At 49.0% G+C, this 20,589-nt stretch overlaps 1 protein-coding gene across 1 annotated transcript; it reads right to left on the bottom strand.

The window, feature by feature from the left end:
* Positions 1-4,590: 4,590 nt before the first annotated feature.
* On the bottom strand, positions 4,591-20,553 carry LOC125644660 (uncharacterized). Its single transcript, XM_048868923.2, has 4 exons — positions 20,463-20,553; positions 12,524-12,655; positions 7,746-9,720; positions 4,591-7,111 (listed from the first exon to the last, which is right to left on the bottom strand). Exons 3-4 carry the CDS (start codon positions 9,682-9,684, stop codon positions 6,243-6,245), a joined length of 2,808 nt encoding a protein of 935 aa, XP_048724880.1. The 5' UTR covers positions 9,685-9,720; positions 12,524-12,655; positions 20,463-20,553; the 3' UTR covers positions 4,591-6,242.
* Positions 20,554-20,589: the final 36 nt, after the last annotated feature.

Here is a 20,589-nt window from a genome sequence, read left to right as displayed (position 1 = left end):
CTCGCCGAATGGCTTTCTCACACACACTCACACGGGCGGCTTTGGGGACTTAGAAATTTTACTGGCTGGGACAAACCCAATGGCTCCTGTTCTGATGGAATATTTCTCACGATATTTGGGGGTCTTTCTTTAAGCCCCTATTCTTGGAGGTCTTGTAATTACAGGGGAATCTCAGCTTTCATTTTTTAAAGAAAAGTAAGAGCTGGTGTACACCCAGTCCTTGCCCTGGGAAACTACGTCATTCACAGGGGTGATTTTATATGATATAGTTAAATCAATACAATCTCTACTGAGGACATAGTTGAATCAGGACAGAGGTATCCTATGCCAGTATGGATTATTCCCCTTCCTTTGCAGAAATATATTATACTGGCATAAGCACCTTTAGATCTAAGGCTATGTCTACACCAGGGATCAGCAACATTTGGCACGCGGCCCATCAGGGAAATCCACTCGCTGGCTGGGCCGGTTTGTTTACCTGCCGCTCCCACTGGCCGTGGTTCACTGTTCCAGGCCAATGGGGGCTGCAGGAAGCAGCGCGGGACGTGGAGGAGGGAAGGGTGTGGGAGCGGTCTGGGCCCTGTCTGCATTCTCACTCTTGTTCTGGGAGAGCCACTAAGTGCATAGTGGTTCCCAACACCCTGAGGGTGCCGCAGTGTAGACAGGACTGACCCAGCTCCCATCTGAGACCTGAGCTGCACCACCCCAGGGGGCGGTCTGCAGAACCCTGCACTACTTGAGGGAAGGGGAATGGGGATCAGAACTGGGTTCTACTGCAAACCCCATTCAGGTGTTAGCCAGGCCAGAGTCGTTCTGTCCAGGGATCAGATTCTGAGGCTGGTGGTTTGATGGTGCAGACAGGCCCACAGACGGGGAGGGGTGAGGGAGAACAGGCCACTGATGGGGAAACAGGATTGCTCACCCAACTGTTCAACAATCATGAATCAGGCTCAACAAAACCCAGAAGACTGGCTTTAAAATCATGAGATTATGTAAGAACAACAGCTTTGGGGTTCATTTTATTTCCCTTCTGCTTTTTGAGCCTTTAGGGTGCAGTGGGGGTCACATTTTGAAGCTTCCTCCACAGCCACGAGGGCAAGAAACTTCTTTTTCTTTGAGAATGAAGGCTGAAATCATCACTTCTTCACTTGACTCCAGTAGCTGGGGCTTTAAGGAAAACAATCATTATCACGAGCGTTGGCAACACTGGGGAAGGGGCAGTGACCAGCAACGGGGGGCAGCCAACTAGCAGAGAGAAAGAGAGAGAATGGGACAGAGATAAGGGAGTTACAATGGGGTCGTGCAACATAGAAATGCCAGGGACAAGAAGTTTTCAACCCCCTACTCCTTCACCCCAGGTCTGATTTCTCTGTATCAGGAGACATGGTGGCTGCTGGGGGAGACAGGGCTTTTGCTGGCAGATGGGCCCCTCTGCCTCAGTGATTTCTCCCGCCCTACCATCTCAGACCCCCTCACTGCAAGGAGCCCAAACTTCAGTTTTGCCCTGCACCCACTACCCAATGTTGTTTAAAAGGGGTTAAAAGTGAGGCATATGTGTCTCGTGTTGCAAATGTTTCACATCCCATTCTTTCTAAAATGAGTGGGAATGACAGTCAGAGAAACGCTCCCACCCAGCCGGGGCTGAACAGAGGAAGCCGTGAGCATGGGGACCAATGGCAATTAGCCGCTCGCCAAGTCACTACAGCCCCTCAGTGCTTCATGCCCATTTAGGGTGACCATATGTCCCGATTTTATAAGGACAGTCCCAGCATTTGGGGCTTTATCTTATATAGGTGCCTATTACCCCCCACCCCCGTCCCGATTTTTCACACTTGCTGTCCGATCACCCTAGGCCCATTGAACTGAATTCACCCCCATTACACACAAGGACCAACGTGACAGAGACCTTTATCTACCCCTGACAGGGTCCTACTCAGCATTACCTGGTGGTGGTGATGGGATGAACTGGGGGATTTCCAGGTCCTGTCAGGGCTATTAACTACCTTATCAGACTCCCAAAGAAAAGGCAAACCCAGGAGCCCAGTGAGTGCGATGGGGGCCAGTGAGCGGCAGGTATGTCCCGGCATTTCCTGGCCCGGGGGAATCTCCGCCCATGGAGGGGAGCAAAATGGCCACAGGGGCAGTGCGGGGGCAGGAGTGAGAGCGCCGGGACCCTGCTGTATGGGCTGCTCTGCGCTGCAGACTCAGCCGCATTGGGGGGGACCTGGTCCCAGCGCGATGGAGGGAGGGGTGGGAAGAGCTGGGGAAGGGGATTCAGTAGCTGGACTAGGGGAAGGGGAGTGAGAGCCCAGCCCCAGGGCTTGTGTGAGCAATGGGCCCACTTTTCACCCCTGGCCACACAAACACACACCTCCTCACCTCTGCCTTGGACCCCGCCCCTCCTCAAACCTTCTTCTCTAGGGAACACTCAGCCCTTCCCTCTGTGCCTGGAGCATTTAAACATGGGTCAGTGCCCCAGGGCTGTGCAGTGCATGAGCTCCTTGGGCAGGGCCATGTCTGTGGGGCTGTCTGGGCTGCAGCCAGTGATATTAAGAATCACAGTAATCCTGCCGGCAGCGCAAAAGTCTGTGAGCTCGCACATGGTGGGAACCACAGTTCTAGTTGGCCTGTCCAGGGCTCTCTCTACACATGGTGGGAACCGCAGCCCTGCTCATGGTTCCCAGGCAGAGCAAAGGGGGAATAAAAGGCAGGAAGAGGCAGAACCCCAGAGAGGGGATGAGAAAAGGGCTCCCAGCATCGCCGAGCACAGAGCGTGCAGTGAACGAGAGGCAGGAATTCAGATCCTTTCCCTACATATTACTCACTCAGACACGGAGCACAGTGCTCCTGGACTTATTCGTTATTCCAAGGGTTTTTCCAAATAAACCTGGAAACAATCTGAATGTGGGAACCGTTTCTGACTGACCCTTGTCACAAGCTGTAATTCCTGGTCCCTGATTGTCTGAGTGTAACTCTTAGAAATGAGGTTTACAGGCCATGACCCCCATGGGGGGGACAGGTCGATGACAATGGGCTGGGTGCCTATGTAACCCCCACACACCTGCTGGGTGTGGGGTTCTGGCCCATCTAGGGGCACCAAGACCACTGAGAGACTACCTGCTTTCAACTACCTGAGAGGTGGTTCCAGAGAGGATGGTTCTAGACTATTCTCAGTGGTAGAAGAGGACAGGACAAGGAGTAATGGTCTCAAGTTGCAGTGGGGGAGGTTTAGGTTGGTTATTAGGAAAAACTTTTTCACTAGGAAGGTGGTGAAACACTGGAATGTGTTACCTAGGGAGGTGGCGGAATCTCCTTCCTTAGAAGTTTTTAAGGTCAGGCTTGACAAAGCCCTGGCTGGGATGATTTAATTGGGGATTGGTCCTGCTTTGAGCAGGGGGTTGGACTAGATGACCTCCTGAGGTCCCTTCCAACCCTGATATTCTATGATTCTATGAGACAGAGGTAAAATGAGTCTGCTCTATGTTTAGCCTTAGCTAACGGCCAGTTGGCTTTTAGCTCATGTGGCAGAGGCTCCCGCCCTAAGCTCCAGAGGCCCCAGGTTCTATCCCGCCCACTGACGACCGTGTGATACCTACATCACGGTTCTGCATCCCCGAGGGCTGAGCCCCGTCTCCTGGCCCAGGGAAGATGGGAAAACACCAAGACCCTTAGGCACTGGCCTGGGGCCCCTTCTGGTGAGCAAGCTGTGACACAGGCTAGTTCCTTGCTGACTCTATTGCTCTCCGGATGGAGCCCTGGAGGAACCAACCTCGTGTGACTCCAGTGTGATTCCTGTTCTCGTCTCCCCAGGACTCCAGACTCAGCCAGATGCCAGTGCGGGTGAGGCGGGACCAGGCCCTGGAACTTAATATCTCAGGAGATACAAGCAGGGGATTTGCAAAGGGGAGAGGCCCAGCTGTGGTATTTTGGGGTCGGGCCTGGGGGACAGCAAGGCAATAGGGGGAATTCAGAGAAGTGGTTGCAGCAGCCCCAGCAATAGGTGACCAAGGTGGGACTGTGGCAAATCATTTTATCCCTAGGGGGGGCTGGAAGAAATTGGAACTGGATAGGAGGTGTCTGAGACAGCAGGGGAAGGGCTGGCAGGATGTGGGGAGAAGGGCAGAGAGGAGCTAGGTGGGAGGTAAGGAATCTGGATCTGAATCCCAAGGGCTGCATGGCTGGAATGAACAATCCCGGCTCCTCTCACAGATGGGTTGGGGACTGAAGAAACAGATTCCAGATGTGTCTGTGTCTGCAGGTTTCCTTCACCAGAACGAAGCATAAAGAGAAATAACAGGAGTGGCTGGATGATGGTTCTGAGAGAAGGACGACCCGGAGTAGAGGGGGCAAAACGTCACCTGAAACGGGCCCCATGTGTCAAAGAATAACTCCATTCGTTGAACCCTGTGACCAGCGTGTTATCACGCAGGAGCCTCACTGAGCGCTGCCCTGTATTTGGAGAAAGGCATCACCAGCCACGTGCACGTCATTTATAGGCATCCTAAGGAGTTTCATCAGGCTGATTCCAAGGAAAACAAATTAACTGTCGCTGGGGATTGTTTTCTATAGTGAGGGACTGAAAAGAAAGGGAACAGTAACTGTGTTTTATTTAAATGTCCAAAGTACCTCCCCATCCATTTATATAATCCAGATCCTGTTTTTCAAACACACACACACAGGACACCACATGCCCAATGCCAATTGCAGAGAATTACTGTAGAACTGTGCCCTCATTGCTCTTGACATTTCTTCAGGAGGCAAAACCCCGGCCATTCGTTAATTTCCCTTTGAGTTCACTGCACTCTGCTGGCATCTTAACCAAAGGTTACAACCGCGAGAGAACGCGTTAGGGCTCTGGCTGAACTCCCTGAGCTGAATGCCTGTCTCTCTCCAAGCCGCTGGCAGCTGCAGGGGCTGCCAGATCCCTTTAGACTGTAACGATGAGCCATCTGCAGCTGGGCAAATGCTGTCTTATCTTCTCTGGGTGTTGGCTGTGGCTGCTGCTCCTCTTTGCAAGGAGGAGCTGTGCTCTGCTAGTGCAACGAGTTCTCCAGTCTCAGCGCTCTCACCATCACTCACTGATTCACACACTCAGTCCCTGGGTTCCCATCCCCCTGTGCTCAAACACAGGCTCTTCCCTGCCCAACACCCATCTCTCCTAGTCCCTAAACACTGGATCGCTCCAGGTGCCTGGAGGTCTTTGTGAATAAAGGGCACAAAAGGTTCCTCGGATACCCAGTCCATAGGACACTGGCTGGGGAACCAGGCAAGATGGGGGAGACGATTCCACTGAGGCAGGGAATCCCAGCAGCTGGGAAGGTGGACGGGCTGATCGGGCCTTTTCCTTTGCTGACCCAGGCAGAGCCAGAGGAGGGCTGCTGTCTCCTAACAGCAGAGATGGGTAACCAGACTCTGAAAAGTCAAACGGTGACGACATTTGTGGAATCAGCAAATATATTAACTGTCCAAAACCTTAGTTAATGCAGAGCTAAGGTTGCCCGGCGCTGCCTTGTGCCCTTCCACAATGTGGAGAGTGGCTAAACTTACACCTCTAAAATCCAAGAAATTAAGGTAAATGTCATTCCCACTGTGCAACCTTAACTCTGCCAGTGAAAGCCATGTCCCCCAAGGGAATCCTCAGGGCAAGGGTGAAGCCATGGGAACATGGGAACATTTTGTCGTTCTGGGGTGGTTTGTGTGGGGCACGCTCAGTTTTTGAGTGTAAGTGAGAGCTGCTCACTGTGCCTGACCTACCCCAGAGTCTTCCCTTAGCAACAGAAGGTGGCCGAATTTGTCCTACACTGCTCATCAGTGCTCTATTCCTGAAGTGTTCTGTCACATCTGCAAAGGTAGAGAGCAAATGTGTGTTATCGGTATGTTGGGACTTCACTCAAAGAGGGCAGAGTTAAGGTTATGTTGTGGGGGTAGCATTTACTCTAATGTAATATTTCCTGCTTTTCATGGGGGTTAAGTTTGCACAGGGTTTCAGAGCAATCTGAATGGTAAAAGCAGCTCCTTACTGGGAGGCTGTATCTGAGGAACCCCGAGACCAAACGACCACAACCTCCCACCACTAGCTCTGCCCCCGGCCCAGATGAGGCACGGCAATTTTCAAGACAATCCAAGTCCACATGTGGGTTTTAGAGCACACAGGAAAACTGGCAGTTAAAAAGGAAGCTAGTCTCAACTTTAACTGCAACTGCTCCGGTCTAACCCACTTCAGCCAGCCCTCATCAGGCCACTTATTCACTTTCTCCCCAGTGCGTTCTCAGATGTCTACTGCGGGTTGATTTCTGACTGAAGCTTTTCCCGCACTTGAGGCACTTATAGGGTCTCTCCCCAGTGTGAACTTTTTGGTGCCTGGTAAGGTTAGAGCGCCGACTGAAGCTTTCTCCACACTTCAGGCAGGTATAGGGTTTCTCTCCTGTGTGAGTTGTCTGATGCCTAATAAGACCAGTCCTATCACGGAAGTTCTCCCCACACTCAGGGCACTTATGAGGTTTAGATCTCTCTCCGGTGTGGATTCTCTCATGTCTAAGAAAGGATGACCAATTACAGAAGGTTTCCCCACACTGAGAGCATATGAAGGTTTTTGCTTCTGTGTGGACTCTCTGGTGGCCAATAAGGTGTGATCTCTCACCGAAGCTTTTCCCGCAGTCAGGGCACTTATAGGGTTTTTCTCTCGTGTGGATTTTCTGATGTTTTTTCAGGGTTGGGATGCCAATAAAGCTCTTCCCACACTGAAGACATTTATGGGGTCTTTCTCCTGTGTGGGTTCTGCGGTGTATAATAAGGTATAAACTCCGACTGAAGCTTTTCCCACACTCTGTGCATGTGTTTTTCCTCTCCCCTTTGGAGGATTTCTGGTGCATCATGTTTTTACTAAGATTCTTCAAACCACCGTCACGTTGAGTGGATTTACCCGCGTTCTTCCCTGGCTGGTTTCCCTGCTGTCTCTCTGGCCTGCACTGAGACCCACCGGCTTTTCCGTGCTCTGGACTCCAGGACACAGTCCCTTCAGATCTACCCAATAATGTCCCGTGAGTTTCAACTTGCTCAAGATCTTCCTGCTGAGGGTTCTCTTCCACATTCTCACTCACCATTCCCTCACCTGCTGGGACAGAGAGAGAGAGAATCTAAACATGAGTCATTCCCTGCGCTGGAGGAGGAAAGGAGAGAAACAAACCCAAATAGCACTGGAGAATCTGAAAAATCAGGAACAAAATCCTCCCCAAACTTTTCCCAAGGGAGAGAGAGAAAGGGACAAATCTGGACACCACATCCCATCTGAAAAATCAGAGGTAGTGAGGGCAGGAGAGAGGGCGCTACTGCCAAGTGTCTAGAGTTCTAGGAACAACTCTGACCTGGCTAAGATGAAGCAGACCCTGGGGGGCTTTAGAAGTAGGGTTGCCAACTTTCTAACTGCAGAAAATCGAACACCCTTGCCCCGCCCCCTGCCCCAAGTCCCCACCTCTGCTCACTCCACCCCCTTCCCTCCATCACTCGCTCTCTCCCACCTTCGTTCACTCGCTCATTTTCACTGCAAGGCCCGAGCAGGCACCAGTAGAAGGCCAGGAGCTGCAATAGTTTGAATGTGGGAGATGGAACGTGTGACTCACATAGCCTTCGCCTCACCAGGGAGAGATTTTAAACACTACTTTTTAACTGCGTCTGCAATGCAACGAAGATACAAACAAAATAAAACAAAACCAGGTTTAATGAGCGTGGCCAGTGAAGTGACTTACGTTCATACTTCTGCTCTTGTCTCGCTGCCACCACAAGCTCCTTCGCTGCTTTTGTCTTCAAAAATCCAGCAAACTCGGCACACGTCATTGTGTAGTTGAAGTGCACGAATAGCTCAGCTTTCACCGCGCCCACACGGAGCCGATTCCTTTCGTCAGTCCTCAAGTTCTTCATAACACTGAAAACGCGTTCCACAAAGGCGTTGGTGGGTGGTACAGCAAGCACATGCTGCACAATTTTAAGTAAGTTCGGGGCCTCCCAGCGCTTAAAGAATTCTACCCACACCTCAGAGACACTGATTCGACGGCGGCGCTCTTGTTGCTGGGGGGACAATGGCAATTCAGCATCATTTGTCAAACTCTTTAGGGCTGGTAGCGCATCGTTCAGTGAGCACATTTCTGTAAATAGTTCATCTCCGTCTACTTGAATGTCCCAGTTTGCAGTCAAAGCACACAGTTTGTCTAGCTCAAGAGGTCCGTCTAGATTGAGTGGTGCACACAGCACATAGAAAGAGTTTTCGCTGAAATCAAACCACTTTTCTAGGTACTGCAGCATGCGTGTGTAAGCCCGTTGGGCATCTCCAACAAATTTATTCTGCTCATTAGGTGGCAGTTTCTTCAAGAACTGTGTCGCCTTGTACCCATAGAAGCCTTGCTCTTGTCGATTCTGAATCTCTCTTCTCAGCCTGTTGAATACACCATACAGTCCAGTTACCTGAATGTAATCACTTTCAAGAACCTTTACGGTGTTGTTAAATTGGCTCAGAATGTTGTGTACAAAGTAGACGTACAGCTCGGGAAGTGTAACCATGTCATCATCGGATACTGCGACCTCCTGCTCAGAGAGGAAGGCCCATATTGCGCAGCTCACTTTTTCCTCTCCTTTCTTCACAAAGTAAGATTTGAGGGCAGGCCAATGCTTCAGTAACCTGTCTACGGCAGTGAAAAGGGTCAAAAAATGTGTAGGTACATGGCGTAAGATTTCCGAATAGTCTGTCTCCAGGAAGTCAAAGAACTCTTTAAGCTCACTAATGTTCTTTGCACTGGACGAGAATTCACTGAAAACCTTGATGACCAAGTTCTCTACATCATAAGAGAGCATTTTCAAGCCATGTTTTGCTGTGTTGTGCACTATGTGAGTGCTGCAATGCCCTGGCACAAGATTTGGTAAATCCAACATTTGTTTTAGGTGCACCAAAACAGACTTGTGCTTTCCAAAATTGACAGATGCGTTGTCTGCTCCATATGCCACAATTTTATTATGTATCAGACCAGCATTTTGAAGACAACTTCTTACGTTGTTTGCGATTGCCTCTGAGGTCTCATCTGCATCCTCGAAAAAGTCTAGGATACATGTGCAGCTTCCCTTATCTTTATTAAAGTAGTGGAGGGCAACTGGGAATAATTTTGTGTTCCCTTTATTCCAAGCATCTGTCACTATTGAGAACGATGCTGATCCAATGTCTTGCACAGCCAGTTTTAATGAATGAGGGGCTAATACATTCTCAATCAAAGCCTCCGCTTTTCTCCTTCCACAGTGAATTTTGGAAGCTATCTTGGAATCAGTGAAAATGGAGGGGTACAGTTTATTTCCACAGTCTTGAGAATGGTAGCTGTGGTGGTGTTTAACTCCATGGTATGTTAAGAGCAATTCAGCCGTGCACACCTGTTCTTCTTCGGAGGTATCAGGCAATACGAAGAATTTATCGATTATATTGGACTGGACTTGTGCTCGTACTTTGATTTCGTGACCCGCTGTCTCTGCATGATGCTGGATAGCTTTTACAGAATCAAACTGAATCTTGAATTGAACACGACAAATAGAACAGTATCCCGACTCTTCACTTGCCTTTGAAAGCCAATTCTGATACTCTGGGAGTTGCAACCACTCGTCTTTAAAAGAGCACAGCCTTCGAATCCTTTTCTTTTCGGGTTCCGCCATTTCACCTCGCACTAGTGTGACGGCAGCACAATTTAGCTGATAGATAAAACAGTGTTGACTGTGGATGGGGAAACACTAACTACATTACTGACCGTTGATGCCGGCTGGCTTAGCTCTTTAAAGGCTAGTTGATCCCTACTGCTTCTGATTGTAGACTGAAAAAGTTATTCAAAGATTCAATCAAATATATTGTTTTGACAGATATATTACGCTAATTTTAGGTTTTATTTTTTACAGCACACTAGAAAATGATAGAAAATTATTGTAACCGGACTTATGGTGTCCGGTCAATACTTCTGATTGCACAGGTCCCCTTAAAACTGGACTTTTTCTATTCTATTCTATTGTATTATATTAGCCTCTATAATTTGTCATAAGCTATTTTCTGTTTTCAGTGGAGCTAAAGTTAACACAGGTGTTTTGACCAGCGTGTGTAACATCCGGTTCTGCAAAGACCTCTCTATATTTGCATCAGTTCAATTAGCACCACCCTGCGAACAGCATGAAACTGCAGCCGGCACAGCAAACAGAAAACGGCATGCTTACAGTGTCACCATTTTTCATGGTTAGTACAGTTTTATTAAGCCATGACAAAATGATGTGAGAGCTATAAGATAACAATATCATTTACTCTGGATACCAGCTGCTCTCAAGATTCACAAAACAAGGCACTAACCTGTTGATATATTAACTCAACTGTATTAAGATAATAGAGTCAGAATTTTGTTTTAACCTTTAAGACAATAAAAAACCCACCCAGAAGAGAGCAGGGCATAGTTTAAAAAATATCTATCTGCCATATACATGGTAAGATGGGGATATTCAATGGTCATCATCCTGTCCTGACGCTTACATTGTCACCTCATCTCAAAATATCGCCATATTGGTGATGGGCAGTTGCAATGGGGTGCTATTTTTATGGGTGCCAAGTAACCTTGAGACTTCTGACCATACCAAAAATGGTGGTTTACTTGCACAATCTGGAATGAAGGCAACCCTTAATTTATAGGATTTGGACCCTCTGCTAGAATAGTGGTTATTGCTAAATGCTATACAAAAGAAGAGGACACCGGTTAACTGGAGAAAATGTATGTAATAACTAAAATCCCCACACACACACCCCAAAAGCCATGTTTTAAAGGTTTTATATACATATAGATAAAGGAAAACAACAGTACATTACATGTAAAATTGGTTATAAATGGCCCTAGGTAGATTTCAGTAACATCAAACTGCATTCTGCTAGCTAATTATCATTATGATTAAACATCTACCTTAGTGCAAAATACTGGGTAGGCGCTTTAGGACTCAGACTAATCAAAAAGCAAGATTAATCACTGATGCAGGTCACCTTTTCCATAACTCAGTCGATACAAAGCTGCTACTCACTGCTTTTTACCACCGAGTAATTTATATTGGAAAAAACAAAAGGATCTGAAATACTGGATTAATTACATTCCTATTACGTGGGGACCAGCCAAAAGTCTCACCATTCCAGTGCAAAAATACTAGCTGTATAGAGGACAGAGAATTAGATTAAATCCAGTGATATATCTTCTAGGTTATATCTTTTATAAAAAGTGCAACATGATTCCACCTTAAGAGCTCGGCACATTGAAGTAATGTTGTAAACATTATTTATTTGTATGACAGTAGCACTTACACCAGACAATTGCGCTAAGCAACGTACACGTCTGTAACATACAGTCCCTGCCCCAAAGGTGTTACCGTCTACATATGAGACAAAAGGTGGATCTAGCGAACAGACAGGGGGAGCAACGGCAGTGCAAGCTTCTCTGTGTTGCCCTCACCAACGTGCCTCAGCTGTGCGGTGGAGCCTCCCAGCCATGAGGTATCTTGTTGCTCTTGATTCCCACTTCTGTCTCTTTGCTGGGAGTGCCAGTTGTAACACGAACATGGGACTGAACCTAGGGCGTGATGCTGCAAGCCCTTGTTCACCTGAATATTCTTATGGAACCGAATGGGACTAATTACTGGCCTACAGCTGGATTCACACCCTTGACCTGAAGAGGAAAGGGTCTGGCTCCCACTAACTAGTACTCTGAGCCTCCTAATCTCCCAGCCCTTCATTGTTGGGACACTGTTCTCCTCACTAACAGATAAGGCTACATTTTAGTCCTACGTATTTTTAGTAAAAGTCATGGACAGGTCATGGGCAGTAAACAAACATTCACAGCCCCTGGCCTGTCCATGACAGTAACATTCCAACATGGCCCCAAATGAACTGACAACAGGGGCCCTTGGAAAAAATTCCATCCCAAGGAAATAAAAATTCTCAAAAAAGGAGGAGAAGGATTCAGCAGGTCGACCTCAGGGGGATAAAAACAGCTGGTGACCCCGAGTCCCCCAAGCCTATTTCTCACAGCCACTGGAGCTCCCCTACAGAACAAAACTGAATTAGCTGGAATTACTTACCAGCTTCTAAACAGCACACAAGAATGAACTAGCATACAAGGTAATTAGCTGTACCACAAGGCCATATTACTCACTCACCCATCCTTAGCATGTTCTCTGCTCTGCCACCTGGTTATCAAGTACCCCTCTGCCTGCTGCCACCCCCTCCCAGACAAGGGTTCATATTTAGCTCCTGAGTTGGGAGTTAGACGCTATCATATCTTGTGTGGGCAAGGTTTTCCTTATAAAAGAGCTTTTCCTTTACCAAGAGTGCTCAAAAAGAATTTTAGAAATTAAACGTCAGAATATGTACTTCAGCAGGGTTGTTGTTAAAGATCATGTATATTTTCTTAATCATGTATGATTGTACGTTAATGTCTCTTTTGGTGCTAAAAACAACTTTTTGAACATTAATTTTACTTACATTTGCTGTTTCAAATTTAGAAGCAGAAACAGAAATCCTGAATGATTCAGCCTGAATCGTTCTGTTCTTTGAGCTGGACTGCTCCACTCTGTAGCTATGTTTCTTTGTCTGTGTCACCCATCACAGTAGTATCTAAGCACATAAATACTAAATTACAGGACTTTTATAATCTCACTGTGATTTTTACTTTGAATATCACTCATAAATACATGGCAATTTCAGCAATGGTGGGACTTTTCCAAATCCTTGATTGGATTTAAAGTTTGAACATGTTTTTAATTATATGGCCTGAACACTAAAGGGAAATCTCAGGAAGGAGTATCAGATACTGTGGTGGCTAGAGCAAACATGGCCCTTAATACCAAAGGACAGAACATCTGGGAACTACTAAACTTGCTTTTCATTCCAGCAGCTACAGGACCTTCATTAATTTCTTGTGTACTGTAGTTCATTTGGGAAGTTTTGCAGCTTTAACAAACAGGTTTGACACTTGCTTAATTCTCATCCCCAACCTCTAGCTTGCTCCCTGGCCTGCGGAGGTTAGCAAACACAGTGGGGGTGGCAAGGGTTAGCCCGTAGCACTGCTATAGGCCGCAGACCCAGGCAGGGCCAGGCCACTGCACCAGGGCCCAGGATCGGCAAGAGCCAGAGGTCCGAGACCAGAAGGGCCCCACTGGTGAGCTGGGAAGAGGCTGAGGGACGCAGCACCGACAGGATGTGGGGCCCTACAGGGGAAGATGTGCAGGAGTCCCTGAAGGCCACAGAGCCCCGAGAGGGGCTCTCACATCTGCCTCCCCTCCAGCAGCCCCATTCCCAGAGCCCCTTGCAGCGCTCCAAGATGGGGATACCTTGAGCTCCTGGGTGCTGGCGACGGGGAGACAGAGGGCAGGGTCACCTCCAGGGCATGGACCGCAGCTCAAGCCTTGGCCAATGGGAGCTGCTGCTGCGTGGGGGCAGCACGTGGAGCCCCCCTGGCCACCGCTCTGCCTGGGAGTAGGACATGCTGGCCATTTCCCGGGAGCCGCGCGGAGCTGGGCAGGGAGCCTGCCCAGCCCTGCTGCACCTCACCAACAGGCCCTTAACGGCCGGTCAGCAGTGCTATCAGCCACCAGGGTCCCTTTTCAACTGGGTGTTCTCGTCGAAAACCGGACACCTGGCAACCCTATTTAGAAGGCGCTGGTGGGAATTACAGCTTCGCTTGCTGATACTTAACTGTGTCAAGTGATTTGATTCCTCACCCTCTCAGCAGCTCCCTTTCCTTTCCCTGGCTTTTCACCCCATTCCAACCGGGAAACCACATCAACCCTGGAAATCCTGCTCAGGGGAAAGAGAACAAGCGAGACCTGATGATTCTGCGGGATATTTCTCACAAAGCATGTTCCGTGATTTTAAACCTGAGCCCGTTATAAAGCAGTACAATCCTAAAAACACACTCAGCAGTATGTCTTCGTCAGTCACATTTCTTTCCAAATACAGACAAATTCCTTCAGTTCAAAAGGTGTATGTATGGGAGGGGAGGGGGATCTGAGAACATGTTATATAAATATTTTTAAAATAGCGGGAACGGGGGCAAGGTGTGAGGAGCTTTGTTTTTTTTAATCAAACTTTGAGGATGAGATGGAAAATGGCAAAATCTGAGGAGATTTGATATTAATAGTCGATAACTGGAGAAAAATGTGAGGGGATTTTATATCCTTATTCAGTAACTAGGGAGAAAAGAGGCGACTCAAGGGGAATTTAGATCTGTACTCAGAATTGAAGAATTCAGTAAGTAATAGATAAGATGGTAAGAAAATTGCTTTGTTGCAGAAAGCACAACTTTTAGCACACACCACAAATGTGAGTGGTGTTGCGACCCCGTGCACCAGGTTGCAACACCCACCTTCGTTCCCTCTAAGCTGCGTGGCCACGCACCGGGCTCTCAAGAGCCGCCCAGGCAGGTGGGGAGAGGTGCCCCTCCACCGGCCCAGCCCAGGCCCACCAGAGCTGCCACTCTGTGGGGACTGGGGGACGGTATCCATCCCCTTTGGAGGGTACAGGACTCTGCCGCCCACCTGACACTGAACAAGAGTTTAGGGCCTGTTTGTGGTACTGACTGCACCGAAATAGCTATTTTAAACAGCCGTGGCCATGACTTTTGAACAAAAATACACCCACACCCCCAACTTTCTTACAGCATTAGTAAGAGATAATTAGAGAGAAAATGTACAAAATCTGGGGAGATTTTATCTCTATCTTGCGTAACTGATGCCCCCAGGTCAGCCACCGACATGGGCAGCAGGGACCTCTGGGTGATGCTGCCTTAACAGGGGCAGGGACAGGATGAGCTGGAAGGTCCCGGGGCAGTCGGGAGCGGCAGGAGTGGAGCACGGACAGGGGGTTGGCAAATTGGGTCAGCGCAAACTGGGGTTCGTCTCAGTTGAGGACACTAAGGGACAGATTTTTAAGCAATATTTATGCGCCGAAAGACACAGATGGATGCTTCTGAAAACCGCACTAGAGACCTATCTGCATGTTTAGGCACCTAAGTCCTTTTTAAAAATATGGCCCGTACTCCAGCAATGGAGGAGGGGCCGGTGATTGGCAGCTGGGGTCGGGGATCGAAGTTGGGCTGAGGGGAACTGTGGAGTTGGGGTGTGGCAAACGGGCTGGGCAGTTTATTGATATTCCATAATTTGGGGAAATGGGGCACTGTCTGCAGAGGATTTCATATCAGTATTTAATGAGTAGTTGGGAGTTTAACCCAGTCACTCAGGGTCCAGCCAACTGCCCCGTTAGCAGCCGGGCAGCACCACTCCCCCGTGTTCTGTTCTATTTGGTCCTTACAGCCCCTCATGCCTGCAGGGTCCCAGCACCGTCTAGCTGGGCACCAGCCACACGTCTCGCATTCGTCCCCTGGGATTCTCGCCTGCTCCCTCCTCTCCCCAAAGGGGAATTTCCATGAGGTTTTTTAAAATGTAATTTATTATTTGTGTGTCTGTGGATGTGATGCTTGTCGTCTCTGCGAATTACTGAAGGCAGGTGTAAAAAGTGCACCTGGCCCTGGGAAGGCAGCATGGGGATGCTCTTGTCCCACAGCCTGGGAGCAGCTCCTGAGAAAGCTCTATCTCCAGCCCCAATGAGCTCTACCCCACCTGCTCACGGCTACGCTGTGCCCGAGGAACGGAGCTGTGGACCATGGCTCTTCTCCTGAAGCTTCAAATGATATTTAGGTCCCCTGGGCCCAGACCACTGAGCAGCAGAGACTGAATGGGGGGAGGCTCCCGGCTGTGATGTTTACTACATATGGGGCAAGACAGCAAGTGAGTCAATTTTAATATACATAAAGTGTGTGTGGGGGGGGATTAAGACATGAGGGGGAAAGTTGATTAGTGGGGAGTTTATTCCCCTTCTTCAGGCCCTCTCCACATATCTGCGATAGTAACTCAGGGCAACACTTTCTCTGCAAAACAAGGGGAAATTGTTGCAGATTAAAAGGGTAGGAAACACCGCATAATCCAAGGTTTTTATATGTTGTGTATTATTAGTGAGAAAATAAGGCAACATCAGAGGGATAATCTTCAAGAATTTGAGAGGGGGGAGAGAAGGAGGGGGAGAAAGAAAGAACATTCTGTTTTTACCCCCCCTCAGAAACATCAGGGCAGCTTGAAAATGGGGGGCATTGCTGAATTTTGAACAAACAGATATTTTCTTTCAAGTATTTACTAGAATCAAACCAATTAAAAAATGTTTAAACTATCTGAATAAAAGTCCCTTCTCCTCTCAATCAAGTCATACAGCACCAAATTTTCACAGGCTCTGAGCACTCATAACTACCACTGATTTCTGGTGCAGTGATGGAAAATCTGGCTCTGAGGTACTACGGGGATTAGTGCTAAAAAAAATCCTGAGATAAGGCAAATTAAAATTGATTCTATTTCTTCAATGCTACAGATCTACTGGTTCTCCAGGGTGCCATAGCCTCTCTTAGGGTACTTAAGACAAGAACTTACAATACTTACAAACAAACATAGCAGGGGAGAAGAAAAAAAACCTTTGGACCTTTTTACTGATCATAAAAAAGCAAAAAGGGTCACAAAAACTGGCCAGTTTGTTCTTCGGCAGGCCACCTTTAAAAACCCTGGGTACACCATCTGACTCGCTGTTCTGGCTGGAAGCAACAGAAGCTAAGTAAACTGGCTAAACTTGTAATCAGAACTCTCTGCCACCGTGTAGTCGCTCTAATAAATAACATGCGGAGGGGACAGGGAAAGTGCCAACACTAGGAGAGGAAATGTCTCCCTTTGGGGATGAAATGTGACAGACCTTTTCTCCCCAGCAAAACATCACTATTTTTAAAGCCACTATTAAGGCCTGGGTGTGTCAAACAGAGATTTATTAAGGGGCCCCCTTGCTCTGTGTGTGGCCTCAATAAAAAATAGTCAGTTTGCTCAGATGTGGGGGGGAGGGAGGGAGAGCAGGACCCTGATGCTTCCAAGAGATCTGTGTGCAGCATTTCAGGGACCGTCGCATTATTCCCAGCAAGAGGTGTGCGTGATGAAAGGTTCATAAACACAAACATGCTCCACGTCATGCTGGGCCTGACATGTCGGACAAAGCAAACACATCACTGCCAACACTTCCATGTTGGGTAGATTTGTCTGTCTGGCAACGCAGGCTTTGAGGGTGGAGGGGCTGGGAAGGGGGTTAGATTAGATAAAGGAGGAATAAAGCCCTCCTTCTCCTGTGTCCCCTCTGCTACTTGCTCTTCTCCTCTCCCTGTTACTTGTTAAACCTACCACATTTCAAACTGTCTCTCCCTCCCCTCCCCTTCCTTCCTTCCTGTTCTCTCCATCTTATTTTCATCCTTTCCCATCCTGGCAACTCTGCTCCCCAGAGATACAGCGGAGAAACCCCTCCGGGGGCCTGTTTATGACCCCGCAGCCATCCCTTTCTCACTATTTTCCTCCCATTCCCAGGTTTGCTCCTTGACCAGACAGCAAGTGTGAAAAATTGGGACAGGAGATGGGGGGTAACAGGAGCCTATATAAGAAAAAGATCCCAAAATCGGGACATCTGGTCACCCTAGCTGAAGGCAGCACCCCCCTTGCCCGTTTGCTCGGCTCTGATCCCTCCTACATACATATTAACAAGAGAGCTGATTCCCCAGGGTGCAAGATCTGAGGCTCCTGGGGCAGACAGTCACTTTCCTGCCCATCCCCAGCCCTTTCAACCTCTCCCTCACTCCCCGGGGGTCTCTGCCTCAGGAGTTAATCCCAGCAAAGATGGCGGCAGCAGAAAGCCTTGCAACAGGCTGCACAGACAGGCTCCTGTTCTTTAATCTCCCTGCAGCCATCACAAGCACTGTCAGCCAAAACATTCCAGTGACCCAATTTTGGGTCCCGATCCACAAGTTGGAAAGTCTGGTCTAGAGCACATGGAGCCCCCTCCCCAAGGCGTGGGAGCATGTGTAATTCTGTGTGCAAGTAAATGACAGAAAGGTAGGAGATGTGTCATTCCATGTGTAACAATCTACAGAATTGTAATTTCAGTTGTCTCACCCTCTGCGCTGTGGCGGGGGGACTCGGTGTCACCCGGCTCCCAGGTCCTCCAGTTGCTGGACATTTTTACTACAGTGTCATCGGAACTGGGCTGAGTTGGGCATCACTCGAAAAGCCTCCCTCCCATGAACATGCATGTACCAAGCACGTTTGTAATTTGTTTAAATTATACTTTAACACAGGCACATCGTCCCAGGCAGCCTCACAAAGATAAACTGTGGCCCTTGACCGACGATCCTGTGACAAGGTGGGTGAGGTCATATCTTTTACTGGGCCAACTTCAGTGAAGGTGCTGCAAAGAAGGGCTGTCTTAGAAAAAAAGAGGAGTGGGTATTTGGGGGGACATGGTCTTAAACTGCTACAAGGAAGGCTTGGGTTGGACATTAGGAAAAACTTTCTAACTGTCAGGGTAGTTAAGCACTGGAACAAATTGCCTAGGGAGGTTGTGGACTCTCCGTCACTGGAGGTTTTTAAGAACAGGTTAGACAAACACCCATCAGGAATGGTATAGTTATTACCAGAGAGCCATGACGTCCATAGGACGGATTGGGGCAGACACCCCGGGCCCTGCGCTTTGGGTGGTCCTGCTCCTCCACCGCACCCCCGCCTCAGGAGGACCTGGCAGGGCCAGGGCAGTGCAGGAGCAGGGGTCAGCAGCCGTGCTACCAGCCTGGCCCTGCTGCGCCCTGCCAGCTCCTGGCATCGCTCGGAGGCAGGGCTTGGGGGAAGGGGTGGAGTAGGGGCGGGGCCTAGAGTGGAGTGTGGGGGGTTGTCCCGGGCCCCGCACCCCCCCTAGGGATGGCCCTGGTTATTACATGGTCTTACCATGAGTGCAGGGGACTGGACTAGATGACCTTTGAGGTCCCTTCCAGTCCTACACTTCTATGATTCTATGCCATATTTTCTCTTTTCTGCCTTTTTCCCCCTTTCTTGCTGTTTTAAAACTTTCCCGGTTATCTCTGAAAGGTGGCTGTACCTCTGTAATATGTAACTAGGTCTATGATTATAGTTTCTCTTTCTATCACTCATATTTGGTCACCTTTGTGAAATTGTTTAATCAACTTTATTTAGAATGGCATTAACCACAGACTTCATGCATCTGATGAAGTGGGTTTTAGCCCACAAAAGCTTATGCCCAAATAAATTTGTTAGTCTCTAAGGTGCCGCAGGATTGCTCGTTGTATTAACCGCATTAAAATTATTTTTTTCTAATGCTTCTATATATGTATTAATACTTCTTTATGCTGCTGTTACCAAGGTGTGGGCTATAATACAGACTTACATCAATCCACACCCCGAACGACATTGTTATATCAACCTAACCCCTAGAGTAGCCAAAGCAAGGTCGGTGGGAGGGTCTCCCTTCTCCTCTCCTGGAGGTGGATTCACTATGCCAATGGGAAAGCTCTCTCCCTTCCCCCTAGAACGTCTTTACATTAAAGTACTGCATCTCTGCCAAAGCAGGGTTTTAGGTGTAGGCCTGCCCTAAGGTTTTGTCAATTATTTAATGACTATTTAGAAATGCAGGGACTGCATTAAAATTCGCTTTTGCTAAGAATGCATGTTAGCAATGTATTCTTCTGCCATTAAGACAAGGAACACCTGTCTGCTGGACTTCATTTAGAATTGCACTAAATGTACAGAATCCCCATATTTTTTCTCAGAAAATGGCATAAACGCTATATTTATGCCTTTAATTGCAACGCTCCCAATAAGGCTACATTCGGTGGAGAAGGGACGCGCAGGAGGGCTGCTTTATACCCCAGCTGAGCGCTCTGACACTGGGCTAAACGCCGCCTCTTCCTTGCGAACACGGCACAGGCCCGAAGGCCAAGACAGGGCTGCAGGGGAGACCCCCACGCAGGGGGTGCCGCCTCCCTACGCCCAGGATTTCGGAACCTCTCCCCAAGAGCCGAGCGGGGCCCAGTCGCATTTAAAAAAACAGGTCTGCAGCCTGCCCAGGTCCACAAAAATATCTAATCACCCACTGAAATCAGGGGACAATAATCCCGGAGGGTGGGATTTTATAGGGACAGTCCCGATAGTCCGGGCTTTTTCTGATACAGGTGCCTATTACGCCCCTCGCACACACACTCTGTCCCGATTTTTCACACTTGCTACCTGGCCACCCCCATAGGAGCCGAAATACCTTTGCGGCCCGGGCCCAGTGAATGGCCCAGCGTCGCACCCAGGCTGGAGCGGAGCTCAGACCCCAGCAGCCCTCTCCCGAAGTCCAAGTCAGGGCTCTAGCCGTGGGGCAGTTTAACCAGAGACTGTGGAGGGGTCCGTCCCGGGGCCCCATAACCCGCCGCCGCCCCCCCCCCCCGGGGGCCCCATAACCCGCCCCCCCCGGCAGGCGGGTTTCTCCCCGCGGCAGGCGGGGGCCGAGTCTCGCTCACCTTTGGGGGGCGCGGGGGGTCCCCGCGAGGAGACGGGCCTGGGCCGGGCCAGCAGCAGCGGGGGGGTTGCGGGACACGGGCGGGGCCAGCAGCAGCAGCGGGGTTGCGGGGCCGGGCTGAACGCGGC

Source organism: Caretta caretta, chromosome 11 (assembly GCF_965140235.1).
Source record: "Caretta caretta isolate rCarCar2 chromosome 11, rCarCar1.hap1, whole genome shotgun sequence".
Lineage (NCBI taxonomy): Eukaryota > Metazoa > Chordata > Testudines > Cheloniidae > Caretta > Caretta caretta.
The sequence above is the reverse complement of the archived record's forward strand: the minus strand, read 5'-3'. Positions and strand labels throughout refer to the sequence as shown.

Excerpts from the sequence above, each read along its gene's own strand:
- LOC125644660 (XM_048868923.2), bottom strand. The coding sequence starts at position 9,684 with ATGGCGGAACCCGAAAAGAAAAGGATTCGAAGGCTGTGCTCTTTTAAA. Across the intron at positions 7,112-7,745 it reads ACAAGAGCAGAAGTATGAAC|GTGAGGGAATGGTGAGTGAG; the intron begins GTAAGTCACTTC and ends CTGTCCCAGCAG.